The sequence below is a fragment of the Neodiprion lecontei genome, chromosome 3 (assembly GCF_021901455.1).
Source record: "Neodiprion lecontei isolate iyNeoLeco1 chromosome 3, iyNeoLeco1.1, whole genome shotgun sequence".
In the NCBI taxonomy this organism is placed as follows: domain Eukaryota; kingdom Metazoa; phylum Arthropoda; class Insecta; order Hymenoptera; family Diprionidae; genus Neodiprion; species Neodiprion lecontei.
In genome coordinates this window covers 21,972,435-21,989,160 of record NC_060262.1, presented here as the reverse complement: position 1 = coordinate 21,989,160, position 16,726 = coordinate 21,972,435, and the positions used below count along the sequence as shown (strand labels likewise).

Below are 16,726 nucleotides of genomic sequence, written 5' to 3'. Positions count from 1 at the left end.
CTATACTTGTGCATATTTACATATTATGGAAGATCACATCATTAAAAACATACTATACTCAATATATTAAACGTCAGACTCGATTCATTAAACACCTACATGAATCATGCATACTCTCAAATATCTTCATGGAACCACGGTACAGAAAAAATATCATACTTTAATACAAATTCAATCTATTAATTCATCAGAATAGTAAAAAAAAATCGAAACAATTATTCACACACCGTTTACAATTTATTCTTGTATTTTATTTTTCTTATTCTAGGAACCACGGTTGTTACATGACCTGAAAATCCTGGAAACCTGGAATTCTCAGGGAATTACGCAGATGTGCTGGAAATTTTTATTTTTCAATAAAAGTTTACTGATTTTTCTTTTTTTTTTTTTATATACAGAATGACTTCTTGTGTCGTTATTTAAAAGGTAGTTTTCTCAAGATGTTCAATAAGACCACTGCATTCGTACAAGTTGATCGTGAATTCAAGTTCCGCATACTGGATATTTGTAATATGATTATTGATGGCATAAAGTACGATTTAATAAAAATTTTAAACAATGCAATTTTGATAACAGGTTGAAACAAACAGTAGTTTTTCTCTTATAAAATTCGGCTTTATTGACTAGAGCTCTATGTAGCGCCGTAGATGTTTAAGTGTTACAAGCATGTGGTATAAATCTCAAACCAAGTGAAATAACCATGATTGAGTTGTGATTTCCATAGATTGAGTATTTATATGAGTTGAATAAATTAAGTCACTTGAATTAATGTTTGATCTCTATTACTGTGTTTAGGTAGATGAACTAATAATTTTATTACGGCAACTCGGACTGGAAACCAAATAGGTTTCATGCCTGAAAAACCCGGAAGTCAGGGAATTCTGTGATCAAACAAACGTAACAACTCTGCCTGCAACAAGTGTTAGTGAAAGGACAAAAAAGTACAAACATTTCCATTTGATCCTGCTGTCTACTCTTTTATCGAATTGAAGAACAGCCAATCAATCATATCAAAGAGCAACGCATTTGAGTTGGATGGTATAGATATAGGATTAAATCTAGTGGCAAAAAACTTGAAGTATATGAGGATAAGATAGAAGATGGCCAGAAAATAAAATTTATCATCATTTTATTCAATACAGTAAAACTTAAGACTACAAGTATTCAACAGGAAGTAATGGTTTGTATTTGACAGATCAAATTTTTCCAGTAAATCTATGGAACTTGTTGTATGTATCGCTCATGTTTTTGAATATTTCACGCTTTGCTGCTGGTAAGGCTCTATAGTTTAAGGCCACTCCGTGAGGATCGCAAATGCTCAGTAGTTTGTTGATACAATTTTGGAATGGCTCCTGTTGAAAAATAATTTTTTTTTAGAAAATAATAAGCTAAACTAAAATGTGAATCAGCCTAGTATCTCAGAAACTTCCTAGGTAATAATAATAATATATTTATATTACACAGTCAAAACTGCCATAGAAAATGATCTGGTGACTCACTTTGATGGGCTCTAAATCTCCTTTTGCAAAAACATCTACCATATCAGAAATTAAGTAAGGGCTGAGCCTTTCCATATGCCTTTTCAATTTGCATAAGGCACTGGTAACTCTGAAAACAGGTCGTCCGTATTAATCGAAAAACAAAGGAACTGTGATTATTAATGTTATTCATAGATAAATATATATTTTGTACATATTCGCTTACTTTTCAACGTTAAGAGCGCATAGTCCCAATAAATGACTATTTGCTGTACTTTCTTTTTTAGCTTGGGAGGATACAAAGGTAACAGCTTGTCTGAAAAGCTGCAATAGTAGCGGGAGTCTGTCAGTCATCATTTCAACTCTGGATCTTAATAAGCTCAGGCAAAGTATTAATACATTGTCGCATTCAAGCAAGCTATTTCCTTCTCTTATTGACCTGGTAGCTATCGATATTATCATGTCGATAAATTCACCAAATAGCTGCATATGCTTTGAGTTAACGATCACTTGTAGCAATTTTAACACATCGGGCCAGTGCTCAGTTCTTATCTCAAGTATCAGCAGCATCCGCATCAGCTTTCGCGTAGCGTGCTGTCGAGATTTATTTCGACTTGTTCCCATGTCTGACATCTCAATGCAATTCCAAATAACAAGTGTATTGTTCAATTTTATCGCATCAGGCTCATACAATTCCATTTCCTGCGAAAATAAGGTAGAATGTATCCACACTCGTGGCATTAGCTTGGAAATGGAACTATTTTTCATGTTCCTTCCTAGCAGAATCCATTCTAGACTGAAAAAGAATGTTTGCCTTTTATCCCAATTTTTTAGACGTAAAAAAAAAAAAACAGTCGCGAACATGAAAACGATGGGAATAAGCCTTTACAATTTACAAATTTATAAGGAGCCTGTTTGAAAAATATCTTAACATAAACTATGAATGACGTAACATTCTTTTATTGGCAAGATTGCGAATAAAATTGAAACTTACAGTCTGCCTGTGGAGGGACATCAAAACTTCGTTGAATACTTTCGGAGTTGTAGCCTCCAGCAAGATGGTTAGTAGTTTTGTTTGTGGATATTTTAAAACAGTACTCCAAATGCCTGCAACAATTTCGTCTGGTAACTCTAAATATGACCTATGTTGCAAGGCGATAATTGCCAATTCTAAAGCTTTTTTAATGAAGTCCTCTCTATCGTTGTTGTGATTTTCTTCTTTTGAACTTACATCCACACCATTCTGGAAATTTCATATAGCAATGATTAGTAAAAACAATGAATGTTTTGCATTAACAGAGAAGATCGTTTGGATTCAATTAAATAATAAACTGCATACCATAAAGGCGGATCGGAGCATTGAGCTAACCGATTTTTTAAGATTTTCTTTGACACTGTTTTTTCCAAGGGAAATTTTTAATGCCATGGTAATTTTCTTGACTTCTTCAGCAGATTCTATATTTTCGTTACATGTTTTCAAAGCTCGCTTGCCCAGTTTCTTTTCAACTTTATCCAGAGTAAGTTTTACTGTCTTATTTGTTTTTTGTTTGACATTTTCGATACATGATAAAACTGTTGAAATTGATTCGTCTGGACAGCTACTAAGTGTAAGTAAAGTCGGAGATCCTGATAACGTCTTTACATTGCGCAATGATAATTCGAACGCTTTTTGTAAAACTTTGTTTCTGGGAAGATTAGGTACCAATGAGTCCAAATCAATGTACTCCAAAACATTCAGCCCACCTTCTTCTAGACTTTCTGTAAATGATGAAAAATATATTACATAATTATACACCCAATACACGTATTTTTAATACCATGTTACGAAAAAACAAATTGTACATTATTGTGTATTACTAGCCCTGTGAATTACAATTTCAACATGAAAACGTGCAACTTTTTATTTTAAAAAAGAGATAGACGTTAATATGGTAGTATTATATTTCGTGAGTTCTGAATAAATTTACAGCAATTATCTAACTTACCAAATAATATGTTGTTGCATAAGGTTTTAATTCTTTCATGATGTTGACATGATCTTTCAATAACGTAAGTAATTACAAATGTCATTGTCCTTAGTGAAATACCAAGATGCCTGATAGGTAGACACAGTAAGGCATGTAAATATTTCTCTATCCTGTACATCTCATCGTTATGCAGAGTTGATAATACTGGAATATCCTTAATCAGTTTATTGGAATCCAATGCTGGAATAGCATCATCACTCTCAGCTTCCAATATGTTTACCTAGAATGATGAAAGTTTAAGTTAGATGTAGATGCAGAAAGTACAGAATACAGAATGTGTTCGCTTGATTACACTCACAATATTAATTCGTGCGACTATATCCGTAGTCATGTTTTGTTTAGCTAATGATCCAATTTCAATAAAAATTTGGCAGAGTATCACAATAACGAATCTTTTATTTTCTTCTAGAGTTTCTTGCCTCAATAAATCTTGTAACTTTTGGAAGCTGCTTTCACTGTGTATGATCATCTGTGCCAAAAAGAACGAGGTCAGCTGCATTAGCTGATCAAGGGTTAATAATGAAACAAGCTCGGGATAATCCTGAAGAATAAGTAACCAAAAATTTTGCATCTCGCCGACAAGACCAGTCAACCTTGCCTGGGGTTCACGAATCAGATTTATTTTTGTTCGGTGCAGTGAAAATTTGTTCTGTAAGCACATAGTTCTAAAATGAAAAAACATGAAATATAAAACTTTGGACAATAATCGGTAATTTTTTACATGTCATTACCAGGGCTTCTTTGCAGCCCGTATCTCCAAAGTTCTCGACCCTTTGGATCAGATGCTGCAAGTCATCCTCTGAAATTGGGAAAGGCATATTTTCCGCGCCCGATTTTGGGGCGTAGAAAGCCAGTAGACTCCATACTCTGCTCCATGACAGAGCAGCTTCCAACAAGATAATCGTCATCCTACCATTATATGTGGTATTCGAAATCTTTTTGCTTAGAGTAGAAAGTATGTCACCCAGTTCACTTAATGCACTGGTAAATTTTTTTTGCATGGGAAGAGGTATGTTGTGTTCAAATATCCGAATACCATTAAAAAATGAAACCATTAATAGGACTGTACATTCTGTCATCAGGGTAACCTGACCTGAAACAAAATGGAATGCATATAGTTGAATGCAGGTGAATAAGAAACTGAAAACAATGTGTGATCATGTTCATGTTATTACCTGCAGAGCTGATATTAAATTCATCGACACAGTTTGATTTTAAGTGGTAACTCAGCGACTTGAGCATAGCTGTAACTTGCGGGCTATGCAAACCGCTAGCAAGACTTGTGAATTTGGAAGTGAAGTGGGTAGGGAAAACTTCTGCTGGTAATAGACAGCACTTTTTATTTTCCTGGAGAGCTGTGTTAAGAGCCAGCAGAAGCCATGGAATCAATTTTTGTTCACGCCTCAGACGCGAGCTTGCATCCACAGCGCTAATCAGGAACATAACGTAGGACTGCTCTTCAGACCTTGATGATCTAGCTTCGAGGAGTATTCTCCGGAAGATGGCTGGTAATTTACTTTCTACAACCAGCGGATTCAAGTTGGTAACATTGCGCAACAGATCATAATCCTTACGACTCAACCTTTCTTCTTTTGAAAGAATCTCGTCAATTAAGCTGGTAAGAAATTCCATCAGAGTTAGATTGTCAATCTTGTTACCAAACTCCAGATGAATGTCAGTCAGATAATTAATCAGGTAATTTGATACTACAGTTTTTAGATTACCCGCAGAATTTACAAAGCTTCTGAAGAAGCTGTCTATCAGTTCACCGTCTGTTTTATAGGAGCCAACTGCAGCACGGAAGACGTAACTCAACATAACCGAAACATCATCAGAACCCATTTTAGCAAGGAGTTGGGTAAGTGTGGTGAATAATTTTACAGGTAAACATCCATTTCCTATTCCGGAACTATATTCTTTGTACTCGTTGTACCTTGCTTTGCCAAACAATATTTGTTGTATACATTTATGCGTTTCTGCTCCAATCCTATTAGAGTTGTCTGTCCAAGTAGGATCTATTAGGGCGCAGAGTGGACTCAAAACATAGTCCAAAAAAGTTTCAGCCACCTGATTTTTATCGGAATGGTGTTTATGCACCTGAATTAAACTATCAATGGAATTCAAGACACAAGCTTGTCTAACTTCTGACAAGACAAGGCTGCTTCGGTCAGGCACATCATCATTAGTAGCTGCCTGTTTAAAGTTATCTAGCCTAATTCTGATGAGTAGACATTGCAAAAAACGTCCGAATTTGCTCAGTACGTTCTGGAAGTAATGCTGCATTTTAGGGTTTGTCAAAATCCAAATGCAGCAATCGAGCATCTCATCAGGAATATTTTCCTCCCTGAAGTTCAGTTGGTTTGTTAGAGTTTCAACCAGTTTCGTTTTCGTTTCGAGATTTAGAGTGGTTCTGTTGTCAGTTTGACAGTAAACACAAAGTCTCAAACTCTTCCAAACTATCAATTCTGTGGGTGCTACTTTGCACAGCCATTTGACTATCAAATCTTCTTTATGAGTTATCGGCAGATCAGTGCTGCAAAATGCGTTCTCAGCCAGTTTCAGCCGTTTTGGCAGCGGTTCCGCATCCGCGTCCAAACGCAACAAAAGCTCTGTAAATAGGATCATATTTTATTCTAAATCATGTGTAGAATCCGGTCAAATCATATTAGGTTATGTTTACTAAACACGTGCCACTCATGGACCAAGAATTAAACTTTTCATTGATCCTACTATACGCTTACCGCTTGACAAGGCCATTTCTATGTCGCTGCTTCGTTAAAATACAAGTTTTACCAGCATCCCGTAGTAAATGTACTTCAATCTCCAAATCATATTTTAACTGATTTTGAGTATTTTTCTAAGCACTCTTGGTACAAACGTGGTAAAAACCATAGGTCGCTGACCGAAGATTGGCTAAAGTCTAGATGTTCACGGGTGTCAAATTGACGCAACGGCAACTTGACACGGCAGCGCCACGCCGTCGGCGGGAAAAGCCACTCATGGAAATGGGTGCCGATGCAACGGCTAAATGGCGCACGTAGTTATTGTTCGCACCATGGGCGTAATGCTTTACACCCTCGTGCGACGGATTGCACTAGGATAAAAAAACTTCACGCCTTAAATACGAAAATAGCTATTAGTCGAAGAATCGAAAAATCTGGAATTATTATTTTTTTTTTGTTCATTATTCAAAGGCTTCAGTATACGTGTCATACAACAAGTAGTACTTACTTAAACGCATATTCACTGCTTAGCATGTATAAACTAAATTGATTTGGTTAATTAATTATGTAAAATTTTCTGCTTGGTAAAAATGACGGTGTTCGGTGTCATTCGATTACAAGTTATATACAATTCATTCAATAACTTCAGAAAAACAATTAGAGACCCTGTAAATGTTTAGCAGCAGCTGAAGTTTTCTGTTATATTTAAATTTAGATTTATTTAGAACATTATTCTTTGATTTTATATGTACATTGTATTCCATTACTTTGATGTTATTGACAGTTCTCCATACCTAAGCATCTATATGCTTGTGTAAATGGAGTTGTTATTTTTATCTTCTTTAAAAATTTCATTCCAAATGGCAATTAATTCTGTTGTTTCAAAGTTTTGACAAGTTTTTCTAGGTTTCCTATTTTCTTATCTTTTCTTAGAATTTTTTTACGATAAGCGTCTACTTGATGATTCCTTGTGACTGCGTATTTTAAAAACTTGCTCCATGCCTCGTCAGAAACAAAGTCTATCCGTGTGATACATCGCATTTGACTTCCATCTTTAAAGCTGAACTTTTTGAACGCTTCCTGAAAATGATGAACGAAATTTATAAAAGTTGGAAAGTACAGTCTTGGATGAAAACTATTTTTCAGTTATTGTCGTGCGACGATTATCTATTTCAATTTTAGGCAGCAATTTTCTCTGCTGTGCCAGAATTCTCATGCATACTTTCATGTTCATTATGAGCTTGCTGAACTTCTGTTTTATAGTGCATTTCCACTGAATGAGATTTTTCAGTCTTAATAGTGCATTCCTTGCTCAAAGCAGGAAACAATGGGAAAATAGAAATTTTCACATTATTATGTCAGAGTAATTTGTGCATGGTAACTATTTCCATACCGTCTCAAATACTTATATACCTGTTACCATTCCAAGTAACCAGAACAGTCTCCAGGTCCAACTTTTTAAGAGGAGAATAAGATCCTGAAGAACTCTGGTTATTTAGATCAGTCGATATCAAAACACTAGTTTTACTTTGTGAACCAGTAATTGCGTAAACATTTTTTTTGTCTAATGTACTGTTACAATTATCCATATCACATTTCCTACAAATAATGAACCATGCAAACAGGTTACTCATAATCATACGCAAGATTTTCATAAAATCTACATTATTGAAAAAAATATACACCTCTTAATACTATTGACTCCATTTGAACAAGTATCAGTTGTTTCAGTAGACTTAACACATTGATGAAAATCATTAAAAGTTGTCTTCAAATTAGCATCGTTCTTATTTTTGTTCACATGTGGCTCAGTAAATACTGTTAGTTGTCTTTCATCTTCAAAATTGACGTTCTTATTCGTACCATTCGATAATACTGTGGTACATGGCTTTTTCGGCACTGCGTTTGGTAAAAGTCTTCTCCTACTATTATTATAGCCATTCTGGTCATGAAATGATGTAGGTGAAAAATGATCACTGCATATTCTCCAACAATTCTTTAGACATGTTACTTCAATAGCCTCCATCCATTTTTTTTTCAGCTTATTTTCATGAGGAAACCTGGATAATCAGTAAGACGTGAACGAAGTTAGCTGGTGAGATGATGAAGTAAATGAATCGCAAAGAAAAGTAATAAATAATGATAAAGGTTATATTAGTTGCATGAAAAGGAATGGTACAAAATAAAGCTAGCTGTGAAGAGAGCTTTTTGAAATGAAGTGAATGATAAAGTAGGATGAGAATAGAACTGAAGTAGGTTAAAAAGAATAGAAATGTAAGAAAATGTAACGCTGGATGGCAATCATTTGAGAATATCATTATATAATGACGAAAAACAAAAATGAATAAAATTGTATTTTCTTTCATTCTCGTATGAATATATTTCGATAAAATCTTAAAAATTAACAAATATTCTCAATTATTTTTTGTTATTTGAAAGAACTAAAGGGACAATGTCTATGTAATAAAAAATTTACTGAACTGTTCAGCATAACGTTAGAAGTACTACACGTTAGAATTCCCTTAAAAAATTGCTTTCATTGATGATGAGTACTTACTGGTGGAAACTGCGGGTTTTGTCAAATGGGATGGGCTGCTTTTTGCAGACAGCACAAGTTATCGTCATCGTACTTTTTCAGTAACAAGAACTCAATAAATAAGCTGATAATTTTTGTATCACATAATCTTTGAAAGTATAAATCGCGATTTTCTATACATTACTTTGAATAATGTTAATGTTAGTTAATGTTGATGTGTTTTTATTTTAAAATAAGTAGCAAGTTATGTAATTATTATCATTTATGTGCACTCTCATGGTGTGTAACCGTTATTTTGAATCTCTGTAATAAAAAAACGGTGAAAAACACATTCCTGAAACTTCACTTATCGCTTTGAGCAGGCCTTGTGAAGGTACAGTATTTTTTTCAGATTCTTCAATCATGTCCTACATCGTGAAAATGACTCTAAAATAACGCTGCGACGCCACCGCGGGGTAGCGGTGGACGGCAACCGGCCGCCCGCCATTACGTAGAGACTCGGCGCGCCGCAATTTCATGCGCATCGACACCTTTAATGATTTTTAACTCGAAAACGAAGAAAAACACCCCTCTGGAATTAATTCACAGGTTGTAGTACAGTTCAAGCAACATGCCAGAATTCAAAAAAAATTTTTTGATCGTGTCAGTCACTGTTTTAAAAATCATTGAAAAATTAATTGTTAAATAAGCAATTGATAACAACTTTTTTTTAACATTTCGTATTTTTTTTTAAACTCTATGGAGCTTTCCGCGTAATTTAAAAAAAAAAAATATATTGTATTTAATTTTCTGCCAAAGTTATGAATTTTTGAAAAAAATGGGAGTCTAATTTGTTATTGTTAATAAAAAATCGAATTTTGCATTATGAGATTCGCGCTTTGGCACAAAAATCTAACTCCTCCCACACAATCCACATGCCAAATTAAAAAAATATCTGAGAGATGACTGATCCGGTTGACGCGGAATAGCCCGTAAGCATAGAATCGAAACGCTGTCTTAGCTAGACGCAAGTAAAGTTTCTACGTTGGGTAGAGGAGCAGAAGTGTTTTCGAAAAGTGTTCGTATGGAAAAAAATTCAGAGTACCTCTAATACATCACGGATGTGCTAAATTTGATCGAGATGAAATGGATGCTCCGTATATGAGACAGTATTTAACGCAGTGTTCTGATTAAAAGACCCAAAAAGGTGATTGTCGGTCATTTTTTTTTTTTGATAGGGAGAGAAAGAACAAAGCTTCTTAAAACTTCGAGTGTATTTTAACACACATTTGTAAGGTACCAGCAAAAATTTGTATCATCCAACCGTCGCAGAACGGCAGCGTTATTAGCTGACCTGTTAACTCAAGAATATATCTTCAGTCCACGGCTGACCATCGAAGGGCCTATATGGTCGCTTGAGTTTGGAATCGGCAAGAAAGATGAAGTGTGTATTTCTTGTCTGAAATGTGAAAAATAAATTCATTATACATCATATCATATCATCATACATCATACATCATACATCATCATACATCATACATAGTATTAAAGTTCGAAACCTTCGAAACCAAAGTTTAGATGCTCGGATGTTCAGAAAGTGACGTCATCCAAAATTTTTTTCTCCGACGTCATCGATCTATAGTAATCAGCTAGCCGAATTTCTCAGTCTGGAAACAACCGCGCAGTAGAGCGGACGGATGAGAATCGCGCTCCGCAAATTTCGAGTACCGGGTTCTCAACCTCCTGGATCCTGCGCTCCGGGCTCGCTTCCTGGTGCAACTCGAGTTCCAGGACAAGCGCTCCGTAGTTCCTGCGCTCAAGGTTCGCTACCTGGTGAAACTCGACTTCAGGGACAAGAGGAGGACGAGGTGGAGAAGGAGGAGGAGGGAAGAGGAAGACGAGGATTTCTGCACAGTGAGTACAACATTTTTATAAATTTTAATAGCAATTGTGATTATATTTTATCTAATATTTTTTAAACTTGTGTTTACAATAAATTACTTGAATTCGTTTTTCGCGCAAGCCCAACTTCAGTAGCTATTCAATGCACTAATAAAATTTCTATAATTTTTTATAATTTTCTCATAATCTTCTTGGTAAAATGTGTCAATAAAAAGAATAATATTAATCCTTACACAATATTTTTGATGTGTTCTAATGCTGAAAATATTTATTAGTTACCACCAGGCGTTGGAAGTGGTCGGAGGTGGACGAGGAGGAAGACGAGGAAAACAAAGTGGACGAGGAGGACAAGGATTTGTGCTCGGTGAGTTTGATATTTTGATTATATTTAATGGCAATTGTAATTATATTGGATCTGCAATTTTTCGAACTTGTCATGTTTACAATAAATTATTTCAATTAATTTTTCATGCAAGCACAAATTCAATAGCTATAAATACGCTAATAAAATTTATTATATAATTGATTAATTAATTAATTATTATAATCGTTACACAATATTTTTGATGTGTTCTTATACTGAAAATATTTATTACTATTCAAGGTATAACCCGAGATGGTTATCCGTGGTTATTGTAGGTGGTCGGAGGTGGACGAGGAGGAGAACGAGCAAGACGAGGAGAATGTTACGCCCCGACGTAACGCCTTGGCGTACCTTTTTCAAAATTCCATTTTATTTCATTTCTTTAATTTCTTCAATGCACAGATATTATTTCATCAAAATCTCATACTCTAATAACGGAGAGTTTCACCCCTCCTGGCAAAAGTCACGTAAAGACCAACAATGATCGCTAGTATAAGATTCGACTTTCTTCTATTTAACTGGTACCAAGAATGGAGATAAGGGACTGTTGAATTAGCATCAGTAGCGCGCAGCCTGGAAATATCCCTCTTTTTAAGTTAAAACTGTAACCAATAACTAGGATAAACCACTACCTTTGTAACCACCAAATTAAAATAGATTACTTATTAGAATGTATGAATGAATGTGTGAACATTGTATGTAAATATCTCTTGTTCATATTTCTAATATGTCACCGACAAGATTGATAATCGTCGGAACACCATCGAAGAGCGTGAAGTAACGCTGAACATGTGGATTCGGGCTCCGGGAGGTCGCCCTCGCACCTCATTGGCTAATTACCGTTGTAACTTATTAAAACTGCAGCTCCTTGTACCCTCAGGCCCAAGAAGCCGCGTCTTTCGTCTGTTAAGTCGCGAGGTGTGTGGACGTCAACCCATATTAGCCCTTTTTGAGCAATAGTAGCGTTCGGAAAATCTTAGTTGCGACCGGCCTAAAGTCGCTGGCTAATCCGTCAAATTCGAGCATTCATATTATCCTGTGATTTGAAAAGACTCGCTATCTTCTACGTTCCATCTCTTCTGTACTTTACTAAATCTCATCATTTCGAGAACAGACATTTTTATGCCATTCCATTTTCCGTAATTAAATAGAGTTCGGCCCTGATTCAACCGAATCAGGTAATTTTAAGTGCTTATAATAATAACTGCATTATCATTTTTAATAAATAATCTTTGGAATCATTTTTAACATATATCCAAATCAACAAATCGATACTTTCAACCATAGCTTTCGATAGTAAAGTATCATTCTAAATCCACAAAGACTAAGTGCCCGACGTTCAACATCGTTCGATTCGTCAACTCTCCCGAACTTGAGGTGAGGCCCTGGTACAGAATTCTACTGACGCCGACCGATACGATCCGACGGTTCTCAATCTCGTCGACTGATTCACCTAATGATAAGTCAATCCGAGTGCTAATCTTCCACATTGAGAGCTAGTTATAACCATCGTTCAGGATAGATGTTCTTGGTATCAAACAATAATATCATTTAGAATAAAATAACACACGATTTGCTCAAACACGCAAACGGTCAAATTTAGTGATTCTGCGGCTTCTCTGCATTCGGATATAAATTCGTCCGTTGGCGTGGATTGTTATATAAACTCAAACACTTTATAAATTGTTACTTTCGGCTTTTATGTCATTATCACCATTCGTTGTTATCAGACATTTCAATCACCAAATCGTACAGAATATACTTTATCTTTTACCAGTTGAAACATATTGAACCATTTATTTTGAACGACCTTTTTCCCATTTTCATTATTATAAAATTGCCTAAACAATTTGAACAAACCTCACAGACCCATAAAGGACTACAGCAACACGATCCTACAAATTACAAGCTTATCAAAAGGTAGGTCTTTCTTAGTTTTAATTTTTATTCCATGTTGTTACGTGAGAACTTGATTACTGAATTAATCATTAACTACCACCGCTCAGTACACTCTCACCCCCACGTGACACTGCGTTTTCGACATTTTTCAGCAGCGTTTTCTGAGTTCCTGAGGGTCCAATTAGTCAGGTAAGGGTCATTTAAATCGAATCTGAGACCAAAAAGTTTCGCCTCAAGAAATGAAGAAAAAGTAAGGCTAACCCCTTTGCATTTTTGGCAAAAATTTTCGCGATTTTGAAAAGCGCTGGGATAAATTAATTGTAGCACTATTCCGACGTAATTTTGCGAGAGAAATCGATTGGGCACAGTTCCAATACGCTGCGATCAACGCATCGAAAGTTACAGCCAAAAAACAAAACCTGTGATTATATGAATCCTTACGTAATGTTTTTGACGTGTTCTTATACTGAAAATATTTATTGCTGTTCCAGGTACAACCCGAGGTGGTTATCGGTGGTTGTTCGAGGTGGTTGGCGATTGTTGGAGGTGGTCGGAGGTGGACGAGGAGGAGGACGAACGGAACTGAGTCTCAAAGCCCTGTTGACATGAAAGCAGCTATTCGATAGAAATTATATTTTATAGTTTACACAGCCCATTGCATGATATTTCATTATAAAAATGTATGTTTCAATGTATTTAGGAATAATTTATCAAATATACAGAGGTCATGTGCAAATAATAAATGAATTGATTCGACCGCAGTTTGATGTATTCATTAGAGCTTTAACAATAAATTTAAGCTTTGTTACTTCTTTTATTTTATTATGGATAATCAAAAACATTTCCGACTATTCGTGCTGTGGAAGCATGGGGATTACGCCAAATGTAGCAAAAGATTAGAAACAGTGTATGTAGAGTACGGGTATTTTTCTAATAATGCAAATGGAATAGAATACCACGCCTTGCGAATTAGCTTTCCAGACAGAGATGAATGATGAATTTTAAGGACTGCATTATCGTTGTTGAATACTCTATGCCTCATGGGAAAAGAAAATCTGTAACGATAAAATTGATGCACCGGATCATCGTCGACTTTAACTTTTGAAATGTCCTACCATTTTCGAACACCTCCTACCTCCCCCTGCCACCTCCGACCATCAATGGCCACTTTCGATCACCCCCTATCACCTTCTGCCAGCGCCGACCACCTCCTACCATTTCCGAACACCTCCAACCATCCTATTTAGCTATATTACTAGATTAGCTATGATATGAAAAGAGCAGAATTATTCATTTCGAAATGGGATTCTATTCGACGCGCGCTCGATGTATTCCATAACATTAGTATTCATAATTATTCCAACAACTTTTCATTTGCTCTCTCGATCTTAAATTTTCATAGGCATAGAATAGAAACGTTGTTTTAGCTGGTCGTAAGTGAAGTATCTGCGTTGGGTAGAGGAGGAGAATTGTTTTTCGAAAAGTATTCGGATGGAAAAAAATTCAGAGTAACTGCAATACATAACGGATGCGCTAATTCTGAACGAGATGAAATGGATGCTTCGTATATGAGACGGTATTTAACGCTGCGTAGTGGTTTAAAGACCTAGAAAGGTGATAGGGAGAGAAAGAACGACGCTTCTTAACACTTCGAGTGTATTTTAACACACATTTGAAAGATACGAGCGTAATTTTTCATCATCCAACTGTCGCAGAACGGCAGCGTTATTAGCCGACCCGTTCACTGAAGAATATATCTTCAGTCAACGGCTGACCATCGAAGGGCCTGGCCGCTTGAGTCTGGAATCGGCAGGAGAGATAAAGTATGTATTTCTTGAATGAAATGTGAAACCTAAAATCATTATACATCATATCATATCATCATACACCATACATCATACATCATACATCATACATCGTACATCATAGATCATACATCATACATCATACATCGTACCTCATACATCATCATACATAGTATTAAAGGTCGAAACCAAAGTTTGGATGTCGGATGTTCAGAAAGTGACGTCACCAATTCCAAATCAGCTAGCCGAATTCCTCAGTCTGGAAACAACCGCGCAGTAGAGCGGACGGATGAGAGTCGCGCTCCGCAAATTTCGAGTACCGGGTTCTCAACCTCCCGGATCTCGCGCTTCGGGTCCGCTACGCATTTCGAGTAACGGGTTCTCAACCTCCCGGATCCCGCGCTTCGGGTCCGCTACGCGGTGAAACTCGACTTCCAGGATAAGCGCTCCGTGGTTCCTGGTTCATGTTTACAATAAATTATTTCAATTCGTTTTTCGCGCAACCCCAAATTCGGTAGCTGTCAGTCCGCTAATAAAATTTCTCGACTTCCAGGATAAGCGCTCCGTGGTTCCTGGTTCATGTTTACAATAAATTATTTCAATTCGTTTTTCGCGCAACCCCAAATTCGGTAGCTGTCAGTCCGCTAATAAAATTTCTCGACTTCCAGGATAAGCGCTCCGTGGTTCCTGGTTCACGTTTACAATAAATTATTTCAATTCGTTTTTCGCGCAACCCCAAATTCGGTAGCTGTCAGTCCGCTAATAAAATTTCTCGACTTCCAGAATAAGCGCTCCGTGGTTCCTGGTTCACGTTTACAATAAATTATTTCAATTCGTTTTTCGCGCAACCCCAAATTCGGTAGCTGTCAGTCCGCTAATAAAATTTCTCGACTTCCAGGATAAGCGCACCGTGGTTCCTGGTTCATGTTTACAATAAATTATTTCAATTCGTTTTTCGCGCAACCCCAAATTCGGTAGCTGTCAGTCCGCTAATAAAATTTCTCGACTTCCAGGATAAGCGCTCCGTGGTTCCTGGTTCACGTTTACAATAAATTATTTCAATTCGTTTTTCGCGCAACCCCAAATTCGGTAGCTGTCAGTCCGCTAATAAAATTTCTCGACTTCCAGGATAAGCGCTCCGTGGTTCCTGGTTCACGTTTACAATAAATTATTTCAATTCGTTTTTCGCGCAACCCCAAATTCGGTAGCTGTCAGTCCGCTAATAAAATTTCTATAACTTTATAATCTTCTCATAATCTTTTTGGTAAAATATGTCGATAAAAAAATTATATTAAACCTTACACATTATTTTTTATTTGTTCTCATGCTGAAAATATTTATTAGTTTTCGAGGTATAACTCGTGGTGGTTGGCGGTGGTCGTTGGGGGTGGTTAGGGGTGGTTGCGGGTAATCGAGGTGATTCAGGAAGGGGGACGAGGATTTGTGCTCGGTGAGTTTAACGTTTTTATAATATTCGATGGCAATTGTAATTATGTTTCATCTAATCTTTTTCAAACTTGTCATCTTTACAATAAATTATTTCAATTCATTTTTCGCGCAAGCACATATTCAGTAGCTATGAATAAGCTTATACAATTTATTATAGTATTGATTAATTAATTGATCAATTACTCAATTATATTAATCCTTACACAATATTTTCGATGTGTTCTTATACTGGAAATATTTATTACTATTCAAGGTATAACCTGAGGTGGTTGAAGGTGGTCGGAGGTGGACGAAGAGGAGGACGAGGAGGACGAGGATTTGTGCTGGGTGAGAAAAACACTTTTATAATATGTGATGGCAATTGTAATTATATTTCATCTGAAATATTACAAACTTGTCACGTTTACAATAAATTATTTCAATTCATTTTTCGTGCAAGCACATATTCAGTAGCTATGAATAATCTTATACAATTTATTATATTATCAATAAATTAATTAATATTCTTATAATATTTGATGGCAATTGTAATTATATTTCATCTGAAATATTACAAACTTGTCA

General features: G+C 36.1%; 2 protein-coding genes across 4 annotated transcripts in view; one reads left to right on the top strand and one right to left on the bottom strand.

The window, feature by feature from the left end:
- LOC107219924 (heterogeneous nuclear ribonucleoprotein L) overlaps positions 1-1,351 on the top strand; it is an 81,486-nt gene extending 80,135 nt beyond the window's left edge. Inside the window, exon 12 of the transcript XR_006903160.1 lies at positions 796-1,351. The gene's annotated coding sequence lies outside the window, so the exon portion shown is untranslated. The remainder of the gene's footprint in view (positions 1-795) is intronic.
- On the bottom strand, positions 1,113-6,471 carry LOC107219927. Of its 3 annotated transcripts, none has more exons than XM_046733407.1 (10): positions 6,247-6,465; positions 4,681-6,114; positions 4,237-4,598; positions 3,804-3,974; positions 3,464-3,725; positions 2,818-3,236; positions 2,473-2,721; positions 1,705-2,180; positions 1,500-1,608; positions 1,113-1,352 (listed from the first exon to the last, which is right to left on the bottom strand). In XM_046733407.1, the coding sequence occupies exons 1-10, from the start codon at positions 6,260-6,262 to the stop codon at positions 1,197-1,199; spliced, it is 3,654 nt and encodes a 1,217-aa protein (XP_046589363.1). In that variant the 5' UTR covers positions 6,263-6,465; the 3' UTR covers positions 1,113-1,196. The 3 variants fall into 3 exon arrangements, with proteins under 3 accessions (XP_046589363.1, XP_015513781.2, XP_046589364.1); XM_015658295.2 differs by having other exon boundaries at positions 3,804-4,154; positions 6,247-6,464; XM_046733408.1 differs by lacking the exons at positions 1,113-1,352; positions 1,500-1,608 and having other exon boundaries at positions 2,040-2,274; positions 3,804-4,154; positions 6,247-6,471.
- Between the last annotated feature and the right edge of the window lie 10,255 nt (positions 6,472-16,726).

What these genes read in the sequence shown, in the direction of transcription:
- LOC107219927 (XM_015658295.2), bottom strand. An exon ending in CGGGCTGCAAAGAAGCCCTG is followed by an intron (nt 4,155 to 4,236) that starts GTAATGACATGT and finishes ATGTGCTTACAG; the next exon opens with AACAAATTTTCACTGCACCG. An exon ending in ATGCAACAACATATTATTTG is followed by an intron (nt 3,237 to 3,463) that starts GTAAGTTAGATA and finishes CATCATTTACAG; the next exon opens with AAAGTCTAGAAGAAGGTGGG.